The 25,240-nt window shown below is 44.6% G+C and overlaps 1 protein-coding gene across 1 annotated transcript in view; it reads left to right on the top strand.

Moving 5' to 3' along the window:
- The window catches only part of FAT3 (FAT atypical cadherin 3), a 471,657-nt gene that overhangs the window by 435,747 nt on the left and 10,670 nt on the right, over positions 1–25,240 (top strand). The window contains exons 21-24 of the mRNA XM_045020047.1: positions 1,615–2,083; positions 15,108–15,261; positions 16,174–16,829; positions 18,865–18,978. Coding sequence (XP_044875982.1) covers positions 1,615–2,083; positions 15,108–15,261; positions 16,174–16,829; positions 18,865–18,978 — 1,393 coding nt within the window. The remainder of the gene's footprint in view (positions 1–1,614; positions 2,084–15,107; positions 15,262–16,173; positions 16,830–18,864; positions 18,979–25,240) is intronic.

Below are 25,240 nucleotides of genomic sequence, written 5' to 3'. Positions count from 1 at the left end.
CTATTTATGTACATGCACTGCCCCCCCCACTTTTCAATGGATTGTATGTTCACAACCCCTCCTATGTAGGGAAGTGCAAACTCTGATATCCAGATGGAGAACTGAGGCATAGGGTGGATCAAGTGACTTCCCCAATAGCACACAAGGAGTCTGAGGCAGGAATTAAACGCAGGTCTCTTGAGTTATAGTCCAGTCTCCTCTCTACACTAGACTCTCTTTCCTAACCAGCACCTCCATTCCTCTACCACCAGCTCGACAAGGAGCAAGAGGAACAGTAATAAATAATAACCACCACCATCAATAAATCCCCAGCTGCCTCTAGGGGAAGAGGGAGGAAAGTAGACTCAGGTGTGACCTTTACGTTGTGGTGATGATGATGTTTAAATTAAAGGCTCAGACACCACAGTGATGAGCTCAGTACAAATATGAGGGAAGTTAAGAAAGTAGAAGCTCTCGGGCAGTTCTCTCATTTTCTGAGTGGAAGCTGGAGTGCAGTGAAGTAAACTCCACAGGTCCTAACTGACCCCTGGTTAATCCGGATTCCACTGTTTGTTGATAGAGGGGAGTGAACTTGTGACATGAGGAAAAACAACAAAAATACTGCTCCTCCGTGAAAACTACAGGGATGCAGAATCCTGCCACCCAGCTAATGTAAACGCCATTAAACCTATTTGTTTGTATTAGCACCTAGCATCCCCTGCTGAGATTGGAGCTCCATTGTCCCAAGCACAGGCAATGTACAGTGCAAGACAGTCCTTGGCCCAAAAGCTTCCAGACTAAATAGACAAGAGATTCACATGATGAGAGCAGGGCCGGTGCGAGGATGTTTCAGGCCCTAGGAGAAACTTCCACCTTGCGCCCCCTCCCCCCCCCCCGCACTCCCGCCCTGAGGCGTCCCCCCCTGCGGCAGCTCCCCTCCTCCGCCCTGAGGAACCCCCCCCACCCCAGCTCACGCCTGCTCCGCGCACGAGCACCCCGAGCCCACCGTCGCTGCTTCACCTCTCCCGCCTCCCAGGCTTGAGGTGCCTAAGCTGATTGGTGATGCAAGCCTGGGAGGCAGGAGAAGTGAAGCAGCCACGGCGTGCTCGGGGAGGAGGTGGGGCAGGGGTGAGCTGGGGCAGGGAGTTCCCCTGCATGCCGCCCCCCCTTACTTGCTGCAGGCGGCCCTCCCCGCACTCCCCTGCCCCAGCTCCCTCCGCCTAAATGCCGGCAGTGACCGGGGCGGCCAAAGATCCGGCTGCCGCAGTCGCTGTCGAAGAAAATGGTGCCCCCCAAATCCCGGTCACCTAAATGGCTGCACCGGCCCTAGATGGGAGAGGAAACAGGCACAGAAAGATGAAGTGACTTGCCCAAAGTCACATGAGAGAGCTGGGAATAGATGCCAGGTGTCCCAGCCCAGTGCCTTATCCCTTGGATTACACCATCACGCTCTCTCTCCTGTGGTGTGAAACTTATTTATACTGCTACCACTGTGTCTGTGTGTTGTTGTGAATGGTTGCTACAATATACCACAGTATTCGTGTAAAGTATCAGACCAGTTTTAAGGACACACAGTAAAGAAGTGTTGTAAAACCAGTATTTTAAGCAGTTTGGTTTTTGCTTTTACCCTCACAGATCATGGATGGCAAATTGTGGTTCCAGTTGGACTGTGGAAGTGGCCCGGGAATCCTGGGAATTTCTGGCAGGACTGTTAATGATGGGAACTGGCACTCGGTCTTCCTGGAGCTCAATCGGAATTTCACAAGTTTGTCACTTGATGACAGTTACGTGGAGCGGCGCAAAGCCCCCCTCTACTTCCAGACTCTGAGTACAGATAGCTCTGTCTACTTCGGAGCCCTGGTGCAAGTGGATAATGTCCGGAGCCTGACTGACAAGAGGACAACCCAGGTCTTGAGTGGTTTTCAGGGCTGCCTGGATTCTGTTATCCTGAATAACAATGAACTGCCGCTCCAAAACAAGCGCAGCAGCTTTGCAGAAGTGGTTGGCCTGACTGAATTAAAGCTTGGCTGCGTTCTGTACCCTGATGCATGTGAGAGGAATCCTTGCCAGAACGGAGGGAGCTGTACTAGTTTGCCATCTGGTGGTAAATGTCTTTAATTACATTTTACTTTTTTTTGCAGGGGCGGCAATGTCTGTGTGTCTCATTCAGTCTATTGCAGTGCTGTAGCTGTGTTGGTCCCAGGATATTGAGAGACAAGGTGGGTGAGGTAATATCTTTTATTAGGTCAACTTCTGTTGGTGAGAGAGACAAGCTGTCATGCTGCACAGAGCTGAAGAAGAGCTCGAAAGCTTGTCTCTTTCACCAACAGAAATTGGACCCATAAAAGATTTTACCTTATCCACCTTGTCTCTCATTCAGTCTATGTCACAAGTCTTTCAATGCAGAAACACATTGGGAAAGTCTCATAAACTCTATAAAAGCTTTTTAGGTTTGGCAAAGTTTATAAAAGCTGCCAGTTTCATAAACAACAACTAAATGGCACTCACCCATTCTCACTGTATTAGTATTCAAGGAGGAGATTGTCTTTTACTAGGTGTTACTATAATCCTATTTATATAGACACCAATAGCATAACAATTACTGAGGTGCTCAGCTCAGGCTTTCAAAATCTATTTACAGCAACAGAGGTTGCAAACAAAAATGGTGGTACCTAATATCCATCACAGATTGAACAATACGGTTGTACTTCTCTATATAAGATGGCACAGATTGTTACTTAGACTTCCACAACGCCGTCATCCATTTTTGAGTACATATCTATATATTAAATTGTGAGTCTATAGTGTTATAAAACTGCAGACAAAGCCCATGTGCATTAGAGTCCCGGGGGAACTGAACTCTTCTGGGTCTTGGTAACGGGGCAAAGCCATTACGTCATTGTTTTGACTCACACCTGTATTGGAGGTGACTGTTCCTCTCTCGACAGCTTGTGAGAAGTGGGTTTCGTAGCAAATTCCCAACGAGCAGGTGCCCAAATCATAAAAAACACTGGTATCATTGGGCTGTCCTGTCAGTAAAGGGGTGAATGGGTGTGGAGACAAGTTTACCTCCTCGTTGCTAAGGCTGGGTCCTCCCGGTCAGAGTTTGCTGCGCATAAATGAGGAAGCTTTTTTTCTGCCATGCACAATTCAGTGCTTTGTTTTCTGTATCTGTCAGGTTGGCACCTCTATGCACGCATCTCCTGTGGCCCTACAAAGTCCCAGGACCTACTCATCAGCCGCCTCCTGGCACTAGTTCTCAGAGATTGTGGGCCCTTTTTCCAGTCTTTCATACGTTCACAGGTCTAGGTAGGGTTCCTCTATGCAGCATCCACTGACTCCTTGGACTCCTCCTTGGAAATGTGGGTGTTGCCTGGGGTTCTCTGCTTGGCGGCCCCTTCTGGAGCCCTGGTTTTGACTCTGTGACCTGCACTTCTGTCCCTGCTTTCTTCATTTTTTTGTCCCCTGTAATCTATTGATTTCAGGGCTCAGTGGCCCCTCTCTCACCTGAAGGAGTAGAGCCTTTCCTTGGCTTTGTGGGCTCTGATTCCAGTTATTAACCAGTCTGGCACCTTTTCCAAGCACCTGTTAGTAATAATGTTACTTAGCATCTATTTATTGTTTCTCAGTACCAGCCCTGCACAGACATTAAATAGTTCAACTGGAGTGAAATTCACTTTTAGAAATGGAAGAAAATCTGCAGGAAACTTGCACACTCTGGAGTCCTTCCCTCTGTAAAAGCAAGCTTATTCTTCAGCAGGGCTGCCCAGAGGGCGGGGCAAGTGGGGCATTTGCCCCAGGCCCCCAGAGGCTTCTTCCGCTCCGGGTCTCGGCCCTGTTCTTCAACAGTATTGCAAGAAAACACAGAAGCTGGATTTTTGCTTTCACGTGGAGGAGGTTATAGGCACTTTCCCTAGTGCTCTTGTGCAGAAGGCAGCCATAACTGGTCTGTCTGTGCTCCCTGAGCATATGGGAGGGGCTCGCTGAATGGCCTCCAGCCATCTTTGCTCGTACAAGGTACCTTCTTCACAGCTCCGCTAGTGGGAGGTTTAATTTGGCCCACAGAACCCTGCTGCCATCCCAGCATTTACCTCAGTGCTTCCCACTTTGCTTTGGTTCACAACAAGTAAGATCAAGGATGAGTCAGGGAAGCTGTAGACGTATGGTCAATGGAAGAAAGCGCAAAGATAGTTAAAAGAAATGAACCCACAGCACGTGCATTAACAAAGAATCTCAGTATTAACACCAAGCATGGCAATGGGATTTTGATGTGCAGCACAAAGACAAATGTTGCAGCTCATGTATTTGTGTAAGGTCTTTACCTGCGAATGTAAGGAAAGAAAATAAGCAGCGTGCAATAAAGGGGGAAAGGAAATAATTCTGAGTGAAAAAGAGGCAGCAGCTTTTGAGAAACTGCTAAACAAGATTATTGAAATCCTGGGAAGTAAAGATGAAACGTTAACTCAGATTCCATATATAATATATTAGGTCAAGTATTCACCAAGTTAGCAAGATGGGGAGAGTAGGAACTGTGTCTTTTATTGATTTAACTTGAATCTATTTATTGTATTGTCTAGCAACTGCATGTTGAGTATATTGAGACCTTTCTAACAAATCATTTCATGGTAATTCTTTTTCCCAACACCATATATATTGCCAATTTACAGGAGGGCAGTGGGGCGGATGCATGCAGCTCCAAATGTTGAGTCCATTTTATTATTAGAATAACATAAATGGTTCAAGGCAAGATAATTTACTTCTGGAATCCAGGCACTGAAGTTATTTAGACTTGCATGCGTTATTGCCTCAATGAGGAGGAAAGTGCCCAGAGGGGATATTTCAGCTGTCTCTAGTTAAGAAATCTGTTTGCTCTTTTTACTGTTTCAGCAATATATGTAAATAAAGGATTGTTATAGTTCCATAATTTCAAAGCAGTGGGCCCTAACTATACATGAGTGGCTCTATAAACCAGCCCGCTATGACAAGTCATGGCCATTTTTTTCCACCAGGCAAAACAATCCTGTTAGTGTTAGTGAGCCATCCTCAGTATATAAAAAGAGCATATAATTAAATTGGGTTGAAAGGAGATCCCTGCACCATGTCAAATGCTAGTTATATAACCACAAATTGTAGCATGCTTTTAAGGATGGCAGAACGTTGCGCTTGCTGGCACAGATGGTAGCACCCGCAGTGGATTTAAAATAAAATATACAAAGCTTCATTTTTATCTTAGGAAAGGAGATGGCAGCTTTTCTTTGGGCGGGGAAGTGCACACACATATATTTTGCTACCAAAGGGGCCCGATCCTGGTCCACTTAAGTCAAGGACTATCGAGATAACACAGCAGCACCTACAGCCCAGTGCTTTACATAGCACCTTACTTCACAGGGTCATTGAAGTCACAGGAGCAAGGTGCTACTAACTATGAATAAGGGTGTTGGAATCTGTCCCAAAGTGAGCAGTGTTCAGCATAAAAGCAGAATTTAGTTCGATAAATTTTGAATTTGAATTTTCCAGAATAGTCTGCATACAATTGTAAGTTCCCTTTTCCTATAATAATCCTACTATGGTTTACCGTGAAATTAAGAGAAAACAAAGAGAGCTCAGAGTTATAGCTACGACCAAACACTGTGACGTCAAAGAGTCATTGGCAATGTACCAGGAACTATGCCTAATTTACATATAGTTTGCATAAATTATGTAAAATAAATGCAGACATCCATAATGCCATCCCTGAGGTGATACCTTCCTTCCTGAATACAAATGACTGGTTGTTTCTGTACATCAGAAATAAAACCTACATTTGATCAACTTTGGTTTCCTCTTGCCATTACAGCTTTAGAGGCATTTTAGGACTAGCTACAATGAATCTCAGGCCATTCTTTGGGCACCCCTAGAGAGAGACAGATGACATGTCTGAAGGGGAAAAAAGACTACTCCCAACAGATCAAAGTTTATTGCTAAGACATATAGAGGGGCTGAGACCAGAGGCCTTCTGCAAGGGGTTCTCCAAAATTAAAGTATGGTGGACCCTAAAGGTAGAACTGTACAATGAAGCTGAAGACCACATGCTGTTCATGTAGGGCACTTCCACCAATACGGAGAACTGCTTCTGATTGACCTGTGTGGGCATTCTGCAGATGGTCCGTAGGATGATGCCAACTAGGAAAGGGCTAGATGTGCAAAAGAATCTAGAACAGCAAGTCCTTGACATAAGGTGCCAGGAGCCAAAGCAATGGTTCACACAGAAGTATGATCAGCTAAATGGATCATGGCAAGGAAGAAGGATGGTTTATGGATAAAGTGCTGAACTGGGACTCGGGAGACCTAGGTTAAATTCCTGGCTTTGCCACAGACTTGGTGCCTGCCCTCTCAGCAAGCCATGTAGGGAATATCTACACTACAGTTGGGAGTGTGCCTCCCAGCCCGGGTAGACAGACACACACTAGCTTTGCTCAAGCAAGCATGGGGAAAGTAGCAGAATGGACACTGTGGCACGGGTAGGGTAGCTACCTGAATACAGACGTAGGGGGTGTGGGTAGGCTTGTACTGGGATGGTTAGCCTATGCCGCCTACCATGCTGCAGTGTCCACTCTGCTATTTTTAGTGCACTATCTTGAGCAAAGCTAGCGTGTGCTAGGCTGGAAAGCTCACTCCCAGCTCCAGTGTAGACATACTCTTAATTTCCCAAAACCTCAGTTTCCCAACTGTTTAAATAAGTGTGAGTAATAACACTTCCCAGGGACATTGTGAGGGCAAATTCCATTAATGTTTCAGAGAGAATGTGGTGATGCTGGCTTATACTCCAAAAAACCATATCAAAAGAACACTATGAAGGTTGCAAAGCCAGGCACTCAAAAAGATTGCCCGTGCAGCCTCAATTTGGTCCCCTTGTGTGTGTGCATTATAGTAAGTCTTTAAATGTGTGATCACATACTATATTTTCCGCAGGACTCCTGCCTCATTCAGTGCACACTTAATTAACATCTGTTCATTATTTTGTTTTCTCTTTGTTCAGTGTGGCTGCATGCCTTATTTATTGTACACTATTTGTTCAAGTCCTGTTCTAAATACAGAATTACTAATTTCCTCATTGGTTTTCTATGGCATACATCACATTTAGCAGACAAAGGTAAATGAAGATCCAGTGCCTGGAAGTCAAGGCAAGACAAATTCAGATTCGAAATAAAATGTTAATTTTTAACAATGAGGGTAACTAATCATTGGCACAACTTAACAAGGATCGTGGTAGATTCTCCATCACTGGCAATTTTTAAATCAATATTGTATGTTTTTCTAGTTCAGACAGGAATTAATTCAAGGAAGTTCTCTGGCCTGTGTTATACAGGAGGTCAGACCAGATGATCTAGAGGTCCCTTCTGGCCTTATCTATGAATCTATAGTAGCTGTGTTCTCTACAAACATTAATTTATTTTCACAAAACCCCCGAGAGGTGAAGAAGTGGGATTGTCCCCATTTTACAAATGGGGAAGTGAAGCACAGAGAGATTAAGGTCAAAAGTTTCCACTAATTCTGCGCGCCCGATTTGAAGCACCCAGGACCTGATTTGTCAAAGCATTTAGCATTGTATATCACTTTTTATGTTCAAAGCACAGCTGCCATACAGCTCCACATTTCTGCAGTTTAGACCCTAGGGTCTCAAGTCAGGCACCCAGAAAATGCGGAATACACATTAAAAGGACTACCTCTGAAAAGTTTCTTTAAGTGCTTTGCTTAAAATTACACAGGAACTCTGTGGCAAAGGCAATCCAGTTCTCCTGGGCATCATTCAGCTGCCCAAACCATGAAACCTGCCTTTCTCTTCCTGCAGTCCCCTGCCTCATGACTACACATTACTTCCAATTCCTGCATCAAAAAAGGCAGGGATCCTGCACACGACATTCTTCTCTACTACACAATTCTGATTCATTCCCGGAGCAGGGGCATCCTGTGTACTGAATGAAGCAGGGATCCTGTGGGGAAAAATTCATCTAATTAAAGATTCTATTATAAAACATATGAGCAAGAAGGCTGAATTAAAAGGAAAGCTTCATTCTGGCATTTCCTAACGTTTGAGTGCTTGACTTTGCAACCTTAATGTTCTTTTAAGAGAGGATTGGGGAGGGGGAGTGTGATTTCCTAGAATTTTTTTTTAAAGACAGATTCTCATCAGCAGGCTTGGAACCCTTAGAGCTATCACACAAACCTCTGCCACGTGAGCTAATAAAGCAGCTGATGGTGGATGACAACCTACCACTGCTGTGTGGACTGGCAATAGAGGAGGGTGGGAGACTTTTCCAGTGGGTTTCACAGCTGTTTTCTGACAGCAGAGATGCAGTGAGACTCAGGACTCTGCGGTTCCTGTCCGTGCTCTGGAGGGGAGTGTTGTCTTGTTGACACAGACTCTTCTACCCATTTTCCCCAAGCTTGAACCCGTCTGTCCCACCCCTCCAACCTGTCCCTGACCTAGTCCTGATTCTTCCCCACATCCTGTCCCAGTTCCCCACTCCCAACTCCTCATCCAGAATGTCTCTCCCCTCCCCCACAGTGTATCTCAGTTCCAGTCTCTCTGAGCTACGCCCCAACCTCCTTTTCTATCTCCTTGCCTCAGTGTCCCCCCTCTCTGCCTCCTTGTCCCAGTCTCTTCGCCCAGCCAGTCCCAGTTTTCCCACTGTAGCTCCTTGTCAGATCTGTCTCCATTCCCCCCACTGGTTCCTAGTTCCAGTCTCCTTGTCCAGCCAGACTCAGTTTCCTCTCCCCGCCCCCCAGCTGCTCGTTCAATCTCAGCATTCCCCTTCCTGGGAAACTGACTCCCAGTTCTCCCATCGCCCCCTTTCCCTCACCAGTTCCCGGGCTCCCCGCCTCCCAACTCCTAGTCTCCTTGCTCAGCCAGTCCCAGATTCCCCTTTCATCCGGTTCCCAGTTCCAGCCTCTCCAGCCAACCCATCCCAGCCTCTTCCCCCGACCTGTCAGTCCCAGTCCCAGATGGATGCACTGTGTCAGCTGAATGTTCCCCCAAACAATCAGCCCAAGGCATGGAAAATTTCAGCCCAAATAGTTGGAGATTGATAAAAAAAATATATAAGCCACTGAAAACAGAGTCTTAAAATGGGAAGTGTTGGGCAATCTTAATAATAAGCAATGCTATCAGAACCACCTATAATAAATGGCAATGTAGCTGCTCCTGTAACAAGATGAACAAAGGCAGGCAAACAGCAGTGGCATACACAGCATTACTGTAACCAAATGTACTAATAGTACAAGCATGAATATTGGACCAAGTTTTGCATCAGTCACAGAAACAAACCTTAGATTAGTTAGGGTCTTGTAATTAGAAGTACAGTTACTTCATTTTAATTTGATCAGTGCTATACATCTGGCCTTGATTGAATTGTCTGAACAGGCAGTTTTACCCAAGTCTGAGTGGAAAAAAAAAAATCATGTTGGGTTGAGTCTCAGAAGTTGGTTTGAACCAGTATGTGGTGAGATTATGTACCACATACATAACCCTCCAGTTTCTGCAGAATTCAAACTTTCAAATAAAGGGTAAAAAAATCGCACCCTTACCGCTTTAAAAAAAATCTTTCGAACGTGAGCTGACAGAAGCTGTCTTACCATCTGTACGGATAGACACTAGTTCCCAGAAAGATGCAGCTGCCCCATTATTAACTAGTGAGGCACTAACTCTGAATCCTAATGACATCATCATAAAGGTCAACGTTAGCTATTTTAGTATGTATCATTTTAACAGCGGCATCTAGCTTCCCTGGGATCATGGGCGAAGTACGAGTAGAGAACAACACTCCTTTCCTCCTCCTCCTCATTCTATGAGCTCTTGCTTTTTACATAAATACCATTTAAATCCCAAGTGGGGGGAAAAAACACTTTGTAGCATTTATATGGTTCTTCTAAATTTTGATGCATTTTACAGATCTTAACATGGGAAGTAGGTATTGCTCAGAACACCCATGAGAGTTAGGCAAAGAACAAAAGGCTGCTTTAATCGTATGGTCATTAGCTGACTGGCTCTCTCTTTCTTTCTCCTTCAGAGAGACGCAAACGAAACACCGTGATTTACAAAAGCAATCTTAATATCACATCTCCATTTAATGTTGATGTTTAAAAGACTTTAAGATTTTAACAAAAAATGTAAAGAGTTGGAGTGTTTTATTATTTGTATAACTTTAAATGACTGCTAATCAGCTCTTCCAGATTTCTTGATTGAATTTTATGGTTTCAAATTAGGTAAAAGATTCTGACTATAAATTCACAGAAACAATTTGGTTCCAAGAGTCTTGAGTTAAAGACATAGAGATTCATTGTAATTACAATTTGAATGGTAAGGGAGTCACTGTCTGTGTGAGAAAGCTAAAACAAACTGGAAGTGGCAGGAATATACTTGGATGAAAAATACTCTGGTCCCCAAACCAACCAGATGTCTACAGAATCGTATCAAAATGCAAAACAGGGAACTCCCCTTTTGCTCCAATGCTTCATACCAGTCAGCTCCCTGTATAACTGATTTGAGGCAAGCAGGGCCGGCTCCAGACCCCAGCGCACCAAGCGTGCGCTTGGGGCAGCGTCCCGCGGGAGGGTGGCAGGCGGCTCCGGTGGACCTCCCGCAGGCATGCCTGCGGAGGGTCCGCTGGTCCTGCGTGCCTGCAGGAGGTCCACCGGAGCCGCGGGACCTGCGACTGCCAGAGCGCCCCCCTGTGGCGTGCGGCCCTGCTTGGGGCGCCGCAAATCCTAGAGCCGCCCCTGGAGGCAAGACCTGTTTCTATAGGTTCAACTCTGAATTGGTGAGGTAAAACTGCACAGCATGGAAACAACATGCCTGAAACTGATGTAAAAGCAAAGCATGTCACAAAAGAAGGCCAGGTAATCGATGGAAACAGGAGCCATATGCATGTTAAAAAGAATTGGCAGCTGTTCGGAACATCCTCTTTAATAAAGTCGAGTGAACCTAAGGATAGGCAGCAGCTCAGCAGTTCAGGCTGGAGATTCTACCAACAACAGACACACTCTCTGCACGACAGCTGCATAGAGTCGTCCCATCTGCTACAATGGCACAGTGCCTCCTTGCTTACAACTTCTTTAGCTCTACGGGAGCCAAGCAAACATATGTGTATAGATGAGAAGCCTGCGTAGTACTGCAAGTGTCATTGCTTGCTGGAGGCTCCTCTTCTGGGACCACACGGAAGCTCTGCTTGAGTGTCCTGGTGCCTCTTGACACTTTATATCACCAAACTGGGAGAGGTGAGCAGTGGAGGCAAGGAAGATGCTGAAGTCAAAGTGTTGAGGCTTGAGGAGAGGCAAGTTGGTAGAGTGGTGGTAAAAGCCTTATTAAAAGCTGAAGGATCAGCTCCTCAGCTGGTGTCTATGGGCACTGCTCCTATTCACACCAGCTGAAGACCAGGCCTGAGGTTTGCAGGGTGGTCTTCTGGCAGACAAGTGCTATACTGAATATGCACACCTTTAAAAATGTCAGGAAGACAAAGTACACTTGATGGTGTTAATTATTATAAATAATAACACAAATACTAACATGTTTTTATCTGTCATCTTCCGCTGCTCCCTTTTGAAACATCATCAGTTCAGCAGTGACTCATACCACACTGAAGTATATAGACCAGTGTTTTCAAACACGGGTACATAAAGTTAAGCATTTAAATCCATATTTAGGCACCGGAATACATGGCCTGACTTGAAGAGGTGCTGAACATCCACAGCCCCCCCCAACTGGCTTCAATAGCAGCAGGATCAAGCCCTAGACTATTTGAAATGTGCTCTTTTTCGTGGCTGAGGTCATTCGTGTTTCCTTTAACTTTGCCCACCTTTGTTAGGGAAGCAGATATGTGTTTTTCTTCTCATAGTGCCAGTGGGATAATAGCTAACTTTATCATATGGTATGTCTCATGGAATGCAATATGTATCATACCTCCTCCCTGGGGGCCTAAATCTGAACCCCACATCAGAAACAGTAGCCAAAGGGATTTGCTTCAAGGTCAAACCTTGTCACGGGGTGAGTTATGGAATCCTCCGTCCTGACCTGCAGTCGCTGCCATGCAACAAGAACACAGGCACTTCTGAAGGGATAGGAAGGAGTAAAGGAAATGGCCAGTCTTTCAGCCCAGAGAATCTGCTTTGTGCACTGGCCCGCTGGCAATAACCTCCAGCATACTCAGTACTTCACTTCCTTAGTTCCCCATGGAGAATAGTTCTCCACCCGTGACTGTGCTAGAGTGAGTGGCATCCTCCTGAACATGTTTTCGGTGGCTTGGGCTAACTGTGCAACTGGAAAGCTGTCTCCCCGCTGCTTTTGGTCCCAAACTATTAGCGTAAGTAGGTTCTGGATTAGTGCCCTGAGATTAAATCAGTGATAAATGTGGACTCTATTTACCTTGTTTTATGAATGTTTTTTCCTATCCTAAGAAATGGATCCCTATACTTAGATACTGTGCTGCTTAGTGTACTAGGCTAGCTTCTGAGTGCATTTTAAAGGCCAAAATTCAGTGTAAAATGCAGCTTTGTAAGTATAAACTTATGTGACAGAGACTTTTTTGTTTTTTGTTTTGTTTTGTTTATCCACTGCCTAGCACAATGGAGCTTAATCCGTTCTGAGCATCTGAGAGTTCAGGTTTTCTAAATGCTGCTCTCAATGCAAATAATATAAAAAATAATGAAAATGGCATGCTTTTTTATTTCCAGTGGAAATAGGGTTCCTTTAGCAATCCAAACATTGTAGCATCATGCTTTATTGTATGAGATCATGAAAGAAAAATTGACTAACCTCTTTTCAGTTTTCAAGCTCAGAGACATGCAAAAAGTGACAAGAAGATTATATTTTAATATAATTCTTGGTAATTATTAGTAACTTAGATAAAGAAATTTGATTTATAAAAATGTTTTATTTTGTTTTATACTGTCTGGTTAGGTCAGGAATCTACTGAAAACATATTAATTCGGCTATTACATTGTCACATGACAACTCTCTGCATAAAATCTTTTGTATGTGAATTAAATGTTTTGGTTAAGTTAAATACACAGAGAGATTATAATGCTTTACTGTAGTGTTTTGGTCTATAGATGTCACTATTGAGTCACATAATGGAACACTGACATAATCTTGTTCACTCATGCAGTGATTCCTTTCCAAACTATTTGTAAGCAAATGGTTTTCCAGGTAACAAGAAATCCTCCTAATAGGCTGGCATCATATAATGCATATGGCATTGTCAGTTTTGCATCTCGTTAGGCCACTCTGTGTGTTTGTCCAAATCTTTGAATGTTCAGAATGTAGTTCAGAATGTCTGAATTGGGGGGGGGAAAACCCACCTCCTCTTGCAGATGCAGCACTGACACCGGAACACCGAAAATATGTGGTTTTGTGATACTTACAGTTGTCTAATAGGCCCAGTGGCAGCATCCACAACACTAAATTTGTTCCAGGTTTTTAATTTTAAGCAATGTTCACTAATGTTACTCATCGTTACAAAAGTGAGTGTGCAAGGAAACTGGAAGTTCTAGGAACTGTTGGGTTCTATTTCTAACTGCAGCTGACCTCCAGTATGAGACTGAGCAGGAAACTTGGGGCCAACAGTACGATCTCGAATCCAGGCTGTTCTGTCAATTTCAATGGAGTAAATCCTGATTTACACCAGGCTGTGATTAAACAGGTTCTTAACCATATGCTGTCCCAGGTTAGCTAACAGTATGGATGTCATACTGCTTTCCCACCTCACTCGGGCGTTGGGTGGGTCAGTTATGGTTTGCAAAGCACACAGAGTCTCTTAGATGACAGATTATATAGAAATGTTAAGTATCATTTTCGTGTCTATTCTTAATTTAGTGTCATGCGATTTTCTCTTCTAGTGATGAGAGCAGTAAACTCTGATGTACCATCCTTGTAAATGTCTGAATTGGAAATATTTTCTAAGTGTCTAGACCAGGGGTGGGCGAACTTTTTGTCCCGAAGACCATATCTGGGAATAGAAATTGTATGGTGGGCCATGAATGCTCACAAAATTGGGGTTGGGGTGCGGGAGGGGATGAAGGCTTGGGTTGGGGGTGCGGGCTCTGGGGTGGGTATGGGTATGAGGAGTTTGGGGTATAGGAGGTGCTCTGGGCTGAGACCAAGGGGTTCAAAGGGCAGGAGGGGGATCAGGGCTGGTGCGGGAAGGGGTGCAGGCAACGGCTGGGTGTGTGAGCTCTGGGGTAGGGCTGGGGATGAGGGGTTAAGGATGCAGGAGAGTGCTCCAGGCTGGGATCGAGGGTTCAAAGGGTGGGAGGGGGATCAGGGCTGGGGCAGGGGGGTTGGGTGCGGGAAGGGGTGCAGGCAACGGCTGGGTGTGTGAGCTCTGGGGTAGGGCTGGGGATGAGGGGTTAAGGATGCAGGAGAGTGCTCCAGGCTGGGATCGAGGGTTCAAAGGGCAGGAGGGGGATCAGGGCTGGGGCAGGGGGGTTGGGTGCGGGAAGGGGTGCAGGCAACGGCTGGGTGTGTGAGCTCTGGGGTAGGGCTGGGGATGAGGGGTTAAGGATGCAGGAGAGTGCTCCAGGCTGGGATCGAGGGTTCAAAGGATGGGAGGGGGATCAGGGCTGGGGTAGGGGGTTGGGGTGTGGGAAGGGATGAGGGCTCTGGTTGAGGGTGCAGGCTCTGGGGTGGATTCAGCCTGCAGACCGTAGTTTGCCCACCCTGGTCTAGACGCATTTATTTATTCGGCACGGAAGCCCTGAGGCTTTCTCAAAGGACAGTTGCTGATATCAGAAAGTGAAGGAAAACTTATGGACTGTAACTGCTTCTTTGGTGGTATCATCTGTTGGGATTGAACCCAGGACTCTAGATGTAAAAACATTTGGCTGTACTCCTGGAGCCAAAAGTTCAGCTCCATTAGGGCACAGGCATTTGCAGATCTATACGCTTCTTATAAGGTCTGGACACCAGTGGCGGACAAACTCTCACATTGCTATTAATGTGGGTCACAGTTGCGTGCCAGAATTCCTGTGTGACACCCCACCCCAAGTGACTCTGTTTCAATTTACCCGGCAGCTACTAATGTAACCAGATTGTATCGTGTGTTGACAGTTGTATTTATAGGCTCCTGTTGTTGCTTTTGTTTTTATTTTCCCAGGTTATCAGTGTAGTTGCCTCTCTCAATTCACAGGAAGAAACTGTGAATCTGAGATCACAGTGTGCTTTCCAAATCCATGTCGGAATGGAGGGTCGTGTGACCCGATAGGCAATGCCTTCATCTGCAATTGCAAAAATGGACTGACAGGAGTAACGTAAGTGAACTACCGGTGGGGAATTGGCATCTTTGAATCATTTCAATACGAGGTCTTCTTTGCATAGGGCATCTTGTACCCCAAAGCCTCTAGTTACCTAACAAAGTATAGCCAAATCACGTGGCTTACCAAGAGGCCATATTAACATGATCCAATAAATCCATTAGGCCAAAGTTTTCCAAAGTGGTATTTAAACTTAGCGTCCGAAGTTGTTGTTTAGTTCTGGGATTTCAGTGGAATTTGGGCACCTAACTCCCATAGGCTCTTTGAAAGTCCCCATCACCCACTCCTTTCCCATATTAGTACAGTTTTGATATCTCCTTTTCCCCCCTGTTTGTTCTCTTTCATTTCCATTCCCTTTCTCTTTCCTAACCATCTAAAATCCTATAGAATTTAATAGCCATTGCTATCCTTTTGTTAGGTTATTTGAACTAGTCTGTGGAATTGTACAGCAGGGATATCAATTTGTATCGAATCTCATGGAATGGTCCAAAACACCTACGGAAAAGTTAGCATTTTTATTACAGTCTGTGAGCCTGATTCATCACTGTATTGGTCCAGTTTTATACCGGTTTCACTCCACAGAAATCAATGGAGTTGCACCAGCATAAAACCTGGGAGTAATGCAGTGGTGAATCAGTCCTAGGAGCTTTTTCCTGATGAGTAAGATTAATCAGTTCTTTTCTCCAGTATGTTTTCTTGTCATTGACTTAAAAAGCAGCAGAACTTGTTTCCATCTTTAGAAGATGTTAAATATTTTAATGTGGCTGGATAATAATATGTTCATTTGCCAGACACTGGCAGAGTACAAAACGCAATTGCTGCCTGGACAGCCTAAATAAATGAGGGTAAGTGGTGTTGATTGCTAAGGTTTCTCCTCCGAGATCTATAGCCATGTCTTGTTCTCTTAAGGTGCGAAGATGATGTCAACGAATGTGAAAGAGAGGAATGTGAAAATGGCGGCTCCTGCATCAATGTTTTTGGCTCGTTTCTATGTAACTGCACTCCTGGGTACGTGGGGCAGTATTGTGGCCTCAGGCCTGTGGTGGTACCCAACATACAAGCCGGACATTCCTACGTCGGCAAAGAAGAGCTAATAGGAATAGCAGTCGTCCTTTTTGTCATCTTTGTGTTGATCATCCTGTTTATAGTTTTCCGCAAGAAAGTGTTCAGGAAAAATTACTCACGCAACAATATCACCCTGGTCCAGGACCCGGCTACTGCTGCTCTGCTCAACAAGAGCAACGGGATCCAGTTCAAGAACCTAAGGAACAGTGGGGACAGTCGCAATATCTACCAAGAGGTAGGGCCACCGCAAGTCCCTGTGAGGCCCATGGCTTACACCCCTTGCTTCCAGAGTGACTCGCGGAACAATTTAGACAAGATAGTGGATGGCCTTGGAGTTGAGCATCAGGAGATGACGACGTTTCATCCAGAGTCTCCTCGTATACTAACAGCAAGGCGGGGTGTGGTGGTGTGCAGCGTGGCTCCCAACCTGCCAGCCGTGTCTCCCTGTCGATCCGACTGTGACTCCATCAGGAAGAGTACCTGGGACGGCGGTACTGAAAGTGAGTAGCGTCATCTGATGCCGGGTGTTACTTTCCCTGTCTGACACATGTTATAACAGCTCTTGTCAGAGTACAGCAGTTTTATGAGCTCAAGGGTGGCAGAGTGAACCAAGATATGCTGTGTGGTTAACTCTAGGTAAGTTTGACAGGGAACACATAATGAATCTAATTGAAAGCAGCCCAGGCTAATGTACTCGCAGTTGTTACATTTCACAGAGAAGGTGATTGCTTAGTTCTGAAAGGATGTAATTAGGATGAGAGTAGGTATACAAGTGCCCTATTTAGATCATCAAAATATGACAACCCACCTACTTTTTATATTCATTCAGAACATTCGAGGAAGACTGATCTGAGGACTCTGGTCGCATGATGCAGTGCAAGTGTCTTTCTGTTGAAAAGGAAAATTTTAGGCTAAGTTTCCTGACTGTGAGCTCTCTTAGCTTGAGCTGTCAGTCTTGCAAGGGGTATTTAGAACTAGACAAGACAAAGCACTTAAAAATTAATGCAGGAAATGAATTAATAAGTATTTTTTATCTCTAATATTTATGCTGCTCGTCGGAAGAGTGTAAGCTGCTCTTATAACCACATTTTCAACCTATTACTTTCTCATCTGCGCTAAATGTTAAAACCTCGTACAAGCTGTTATCTTCATATTTAAACCATTTGTGCTCCCAGTGCTTCTCTTCCCTTTTTACTGATAGCAAAGCACATCTTCAATTTCTGTACAGTCTATCCACACATGGGACATGATACAGGTTATCACATCAGGAAACAGCAGTTTCCAAGGGCCATATATTAGGCTGTATGTCCCTCTGCCCTTATTGCAAGGCAGTGCTTGATAAGACGCTTTGTATTAGGTCCTCAAAGTTTTCTCATTTTGCTCATCATTTTTTTTTCTTCTTAGTAACCTCATTCCTCTTTTATTCTGTTGCATGTTGAAACCCTTGTTTTGTAGATTAAACTAAAACTTCCAACTGAAGGAGCCCATACTACAACCTTTATCTTAATATGGGAAGTCCCATTGTTCTGGAAATTATTCATGGAGAACAAAGGGACAAGTGCAGAACTAGCTTAACCTTTTAACTTCAATTGGGTGGTGTAAATGAGGTCAGAATTTTGACCAAATGTATTTCTAGCATTGTGAAGCACAAGAATAACCTTTATTTACTGAGGATATAATTCTCAGGTTTTCTGGCAGTGTTTTAATTTTTGACTTGCCACTTACATTGAAGACAACAGCATTTGCAGATATAGGTATGTTTTTCTTACCTATAAACACGGTTTCATTGATCAAAAGAAGAATAATGGATATCCTTAGTACAGAATGTAATTGTGCCACTTTGATAGTTTGATTGGAAATATATATCTGTTTGTGTTTAATTATGTGATGTGTTTGTACCTTTATGTGGAGGGGAGAGGATATATACCATAGACGGCAGTTAAATTAAGTACCTTTCTGGACTGTTCAGGAGTTAGGAGAAATTGTCAAGTGCTTGAAGAGGAAAGGCTCTGGAAGTGCAAAGTATAATCACTGTGACTATTCGCCAGTGACAGAGCAAGTAGAGCCTAATTCAGAGGCCACTGAAGTCAATGGAAAGACTCCCATTAACTTCAATGGGCTTTGGCACAGGCCCTGAGGGAGATTCTGCCCCAGGACAGTGAACTGTAAAGATCAATGTAATTATGATCTATTGTATAAGATGTTTATAGCACCCTTTGGAATCATAATTTTAATTAGCTCTGATCCCACACAGCCTTCAAATGGGAAAATGTAAAACAGCTGCTGCTTCATTCCTTCGGCTGTCATCAGCCATTTCAAAACTTGTCAGATGTTTCAAAAACATAATTCACATTGGCTGTCCTCTTGTCCAATAGATGAGGTCATTTCCCACAATTGAAGTAAATAATTTTATTCCAACAAAAGCAAGAGGGAACTACTTGTTTGCAACATTTAACTCACTCTGCAGTGGTATAACTAGACATATGTGCATACCTACACAGTACCATTTTGCTTTGTTTTTTGCTATCGATGAAGGTAAAGAGGTTGATGACGCTGAAGAGGTGACCTGTTTTGCCGGAAGTAATAAAGGCAGCAACTCTGAAGTTCAGTCCCTCAGCTCCTTCCAGTCAGACTCAGGTGATGATAATGGTAAGAAATGATTCCAGCATTATTATATTGGGGACGAGTGATCAGCAGAGGTTGCCACCACTTTCTGTTGTTTCCACGTCTTGTAAACCCATCCAGCCATTATAGAGAGAGGGCTGGAATCTAGTAGAAAATCTCGTGCAGTCTGAGCACAGGCTTGGGAGCACAGAGCTCCTGGGTTCTAAACCTCTCTGTGGTTCTTTTTTCAATTAAAGGGGAAAAAGCCCTGAGCTGTCCTAGGAAGACCCAGCTTTACAACGGACCCAAAGGTCCAAAATGCAAGGAATGTAATGGACCTTGATATAAAGCAGCAGCGTCTTTCAGCCTTGGAACAATATCTTTTTCATGTCTCAAGAGTCAGTTCAAAGGGAAATCCTATAAGGTTTGCAAGTCTCCTTTAGGATTCTCAACAAAAAACTCCACTACCTTTCAGTGGACAGTCGTTTGTGACTGTCATGCTAGGAATCACAGCTGGATGAATGATCAATACCGTTACATCCCAACTCAGAAAAAGTTAGTTGCCTGCTCTCATGTATTAGATTATTACCTCAGTGGTTGACATAAGGTTATACAAGGGTGAATATATGGGGCCTAAAATTAAGCAGCCAATCAAACCTCTATTCCTAAGGACCGCGTATGATGAGCAGTGGTCTGAAAAAAGGCTAGATGCTCCTGCCATGAAAGTGGATGCCTAATTCAGATGCATCAGGAAGATTATCACAAAGAAATTGTTCTTAGCATCCTCAACAATCAATTAATGAAGCATGTGGAGATCTAGTTCCTCAGTCATCGTGTACAGCTCTTCCTTAAGTGCTCTTAAATATTAGAAAAAGCACTTAAAGTGAAGTGCATTCACAGATCCTTTTGGTTAAGCTGTGACCTTTTACCCAGAAGCAACACAGCGATTATTTTTGTTGCGCTCACGAGTGCCTTTCCTGGGAGGGGGAAATTGCCTTGTCATCAGATCACACAGATTCTTCTTCGAGTGATGGTCCCTATTGTATTCCACTGTGGGTTACGCACACGCACCATGCGCCCTGAGCTACAGAATTTGAAAGCCGTGCCTGCTGGTCTGTCCATATGCCCTGGGTCACCTTGTGCTTCCAACCCAGGGGACTGAGGGGGAGATAGACCGACCACCTCTCCAGTCTCTTCTCACTGCCACATGGTCCAGGTGAGAAACTTTAGTGTCCGCAGCTTCAGCTTCCTTCTGCAAAATAAGAATCATCTAGTCTGTAAATAGTTTAACAGTTCTAATAGGTTTTAAAAGTTTTAATCATTTTAAAAACTATTAGCCCTCCACTCCCACCCCATTTGGGTACCAGACTATGCCCAGGACTTCAGGCTTCAAACTCTGTGCTCCTGCTCACCATCCTTCTCAGTCAGCGATGACCACCAGCGCAGCCTGTACTGCCTTGGGGAAACTCACATTGTGGCAAGGTGCAGTATCCACTGATTGTTCCCCAGCCATACCTGAGAAGGGTGGGAACTTCTTCTCCACAAATCCTCATGGAGGCCATGAGGCCCCAGTTGGACCCAGGCCTGGGAACACCCCCCCACACACCCTGTACATCGGCCTGATTCAGCAAAGAATGTGCCTCCTGCTGTGAAGTCTGACTCTGGTGTGAGAGAATCTGCCTGCAGAGACCCTACGGTGGGGTCTTGTCAGAACGCTAGGAAGCACTCTCAAAAGCATGAGACTAAGTCTTCCTCTAAGTCCACTTGAAAGAAGTTGGACTCAGCTGTAAGCAAGCCCATTGGCTTGGCCTATGAGGATTTAGTACGTCCTAAGTCCCAGAGGCACAACAAGAAAGTTCAAAGCATTGGGCTCCATTGGTACCAGACCATTGTCCATTGGCACGGTCATCCCCAGCTCCTCCCAAACCCCGGGATCTGTCTGCACTGACCAAGTCTGATCACCACCAACTTCAGATATCACCCTTCTTGCCATCTCCGATGGCCCAGGCAAAACCTCTCACACTGGGGAGATCTGAATCTGTGGCCGCTCCACAGGACATTTTGGCTCTCAGATGTTCTCTTCTTGGGCAAAGCAAAGAAGCATTCTCCCAGAGACTACAAATATTCCTCTCATCTTGGACTATATCCTCTCTTTGTCCATCAGCTCCTTGGAAGTACACTTGGCGGTGATCAGTGCATACAATCCACCTTCTTAGGGCTACTTGATCTTCGCACAGCTGCTGACCAATAGATTCTGGGAAAGCCTAATCATAGAGTTGGAAGGCACCTCAGGAGATCATCTAGTCCAAACCCCTGCTCAAAGCAGGACCAATCCCCGGACAGATTTTTTCCCCAGATCCCTAAATGGCCACCTCAAGGATTGAACTCACAACACTGGGTTTAACAGGCCAGTGTTCAGACCACTGAGCTATCCCTCCCCCCAGTATTTAAAATATGTCCCTTAAAGATAAGAATTCTAGTTCAGTATCTACTGTAATCAAGGCTCAGAGAGCTTCAGAGAGAATAGGAAGGCCTTTTAGGTCATCGGCGTCATCCCACAGAAGTCAGTGCAGAATAGCATATTCTGTAGGACCCCCAAAGAGGAGCACAGACAGAATTCAGACACACATGGACACACACACAGGGAGTAAGGAGATACTCTCCTTTTAAAGCAGTTAAGTGTTTCTCCAGGAGCAGGACTGGAAACAAGGCTGGAGCAAGAGCAGGGCCTGTGGGACCTGTTACCACTATCAGGCAGGGGATTGTTCCAAGCCATTCTGTGACTCTGGGCAGACTGAGCTACTGTTTCTCCTGTGCGGCTTATATAGGTGCCCTGAGAGTCACCGGAGCAGCTCCTGGCTTGTGCATTGACTGGAGCTTAGCAGAGGAATGACTCATCACTGCAAGTGGTTTAATCAGGCTCTGGTTCAGGGATGACTCACCACCTCACATTCCCACACTGTAGTTCCATTCTAAAGTTAGTGAATGAATCGATCTTGCAAAGGTCAAAGTGTTGCCCCCGAAACTGCATAGCTGCTCACCAGCCTCAAGGAGACACGAAGGAGGAGTCATTATTACATTTCTTCCCATCAAGGTTGCGCATGACCCTGCCTGCCACAGACTGTCCTCTTTCGGGACATGTGTTGCATCATATTGCAAAAATTATTAGCAAAACTGTGTAGGGTTTTCATCTTCCACTGACTCGGGAAGCTTGTTCCATATATGGAAGCAATAGAGCTCATCTTGCTGGAGCTGGGAATAGTTCCTCTAAAAGTGCCATTACAAGCAAAAGGTATTGCTGCTTCCTCCTAAGAGAAACATCATACTGTTCATTCAGTTTGTATCAATACATGGGTAGGCAGCATACGTCCCCCCGAGGGTTGCTGGTCTGGGGCTTTCTCTGTGGGTTTCCATAGCTTCAGTGGGTTCATCTCATAACTCTAACATTTCTTTTGAATGCTTTTTATTGTGAACATTTACTGTGACTGGGATTTTTTTAAGGTGACATTTGAATGTGTTTAAATTGCTTGTCTCAGTTTGTTGTGCTCAGAGTAATTATGATCAAAAAAGGAAAATGATGTCTTAAAATTCCTTATAAACCTTAATGGGAAAAGAATGCCTGCTCTCAGCACACAGGTTTTCAGAGTGCACTTAGAAGTCAAGTTACTGTTTCTGTAAGAAGGAATTTTGAATGGATGGGCTAAAGCAAACTGAAAAGGACTCTGTCAAGTTACTATTGTACTGGGGGTCTAGGGTGGGTGAGTTGGTTCAGGGATCAGAGGGACCATACACTGAGACCCCTAGTTTTCTCCACCAAAGCTGACCCTGTTCATGGATGCTACCCCTGTCATAATGAATCAGCCAGAGGGATTCCCTCCAGAACAGCATGAGGAGACTGAGTGTACAGCCTCTCCAGGTAGTCCCAGTCCCTGCTGTCTCTTGCAACTGGTCTCAGAACCCAAACTCAGATCCCGTGGGGAAGGGTAACTCCTTAACATAAGAACGACCATACTGGGTCAGACCAAAGGTCCATCTAACCCAGTATCCCCTCTTCCGACAGTGGCCAATGCCAGGTGCCCCAGAGGGAATGAATAGAACAGGTAATCATCAAGTGATCCATCCCATCCCCTGTTGCTCATTCCCAGCTTCTGGCAAACAGAGGCTAGGGACACCATCCCTGCCCATCCTGGCTAATAGCCACTGATGGACCTGTCCTCCATTAACTTATCTAGTCCTTTTTTTAACCCTGTTATAGTCTTGGCCTTCACAACATCGTCTAGCAAGGAGTTCCACCGGTTGACTATGCGTTGTGTGAAAAAACTACTTCCTTTTGTTTGTTTTAAATCTGCGGCCTATTAATTTCATTTGGTGACCCCTAATTCTTGTGTTATGAAAAGGAGTAAATAACACGTCCTTATTTACTTTCTCTACACCAGTCATGATTTTATAGACCTCTACCATATCCCCCCTTAGTTGTCTCTTTTCCAAGCTGAAAAGTCCCCGTCTTATTAATCTCTCCTCATACGGAAGCCGTTCCATAGCCCTAATAATTTTTGTTGCCCTTTTCTGAACCTTTTCCAATTCCAGTATATCTTTTTTGAGATGGGGCGACCACATCTGCACTCAGTATTCAAGGTGTGGGCATACCATAGATTTATATAGAGGCAATATGATATTTTCTGTCTTATTATCCATCCCTTTCTCAATGATTCCCAACATTCTGTTCGCTTTTTGCACAGCCAGGCTGACCCTGGTTTTTAATATTTTGTTTTCAACTCTTGTCTCTCAGATGCTTCACACTAGCATCACATTCTCTTTGGGCTTTGCCTTTTTTTTTCATTAGCCATGCATTTGTATTAGCAGAGCGATGAACAAGATTTTTTTTATTTCTCCAAATTGTGTGTGCCAAATCTTGCACTAGTTGGCACTGCTAGGCTAAGCAGTGACTCTGTAATTTATGCTGGTGGAATCCTGCTGGCCAGCTGGTGGAGGGCACTTCACTGCGTCTCTGGAAAGGCACCCCACGTAGTGCTCCCTTCACCCTCTTTCCCCAGCCATGCAGCAGCTAACCATACAATGGAGGGGTTTTTATCCCTCTCTATTACTCATGGTCCATTAACAGATATGGGACTCCCTTGTTTATATGATTATAATCATATAATCACTGATGGCATCGATAAGGTCAACACAGCTCAAGGATATGGTTTATTTGGTTAACCAGGCCTCTCTCTGCTAAATGGCTGTCAGTGAGGGATGGGCTTAAATACCATGAGAAGAGAGGCTATTTCTGGCTTAATAAGGGGGCCTCTTCCCAGGACCATTACGTTGGCTCATGGTAATTAGAGGCGGGAAAGACTGTTCGTTCACGAAGAGTCAGCACCAATTTAATGGAAGTCTTTCCACTGACTCCAGTGGGCCTGGGGCCATGCCTCAAGTGCAGGGGCTAGCCTCCCAGCCGAAGCAGAATGGGATATTAATCAGAATAATGCTGCACATTCAGAAACCACCTATGAAAGCTTGTTCGCAAAAAATGTCAAGTCCTGGTTTGCCAAGCTGTGAGATCGGGAGAAGGTTCAGATAAGCATCTGAACTTGAGGTAGCTCATCCAAAACCCAGGACCTTTTGGAGTCCACTCATTGCTACCGTCAAGGTGTCTGTGCCATACAACGCTGTTTGGTCCTGTATTGAACCGTGATTGGTTACTGGTAAAACACATGTTTTGAACCCACAGGACATTCAACTTAGCATTTTATTTAACGTGGGTCGAAATTTGGATTGAAAATTTAACTGTGGCCTAATTATAGCAGCACTGCTTAATGTCCTGGAGGTACTATGCTGCAGGGTATGCACAGTAAATAAGTAAAATATCTCTATTAGGAAATAGATTAAGTTGAAGGCTTAACACCATTTCAGATCTGCGTGATTGCCTCAAAGATAATGATTGCTTTGAACACACTGCACTGTCTCTGGAGGACTTTGAGCAAGAATTAATTTGAGATTAATCTGGGTTGACCAGATACTACTTTGGTTAATTGAATCAGCTGGACAGTCCCGTTTGAATTTATGATTCGATATTCATCATTGCTTGTGCCTTTTTGGAAGTAATGCTTTGGAATTTATCACCATGTGCTTTTCCATTTGAAAAATATACAGGATTATCTGAAATGAAATGTGTTGGAAACCACTGCATAATTCATGAATTGTTTGGCAGCCTTTTCCATCCTAGTTCTGTTTGAGAAATTTTAATGTGGGAACATATTGTGTGTGTTTTTAAATACTAACCTAAAGCTATCCTTCCCCTCCCTTT

This window comes from Mauremys mutica, chromosome 1, assembly GCF_020497125.1.
Source record: "Mauremys mutica isolate MM-2020 ecotype Southern chromosome 1, ASM2049712v1, whole genome shotgun sequence".
Lineage (NCBI taxonomy): Eukaryota > Metazoa > Chordata > Testudines > Geoemydidae > Mauremys > Mauremys mutica.
The sequence above is the reverse complement of the archived record's forward strand: the minus strand, read 5'-3'. Positions and strand labels throughout refer to the sequence as shown.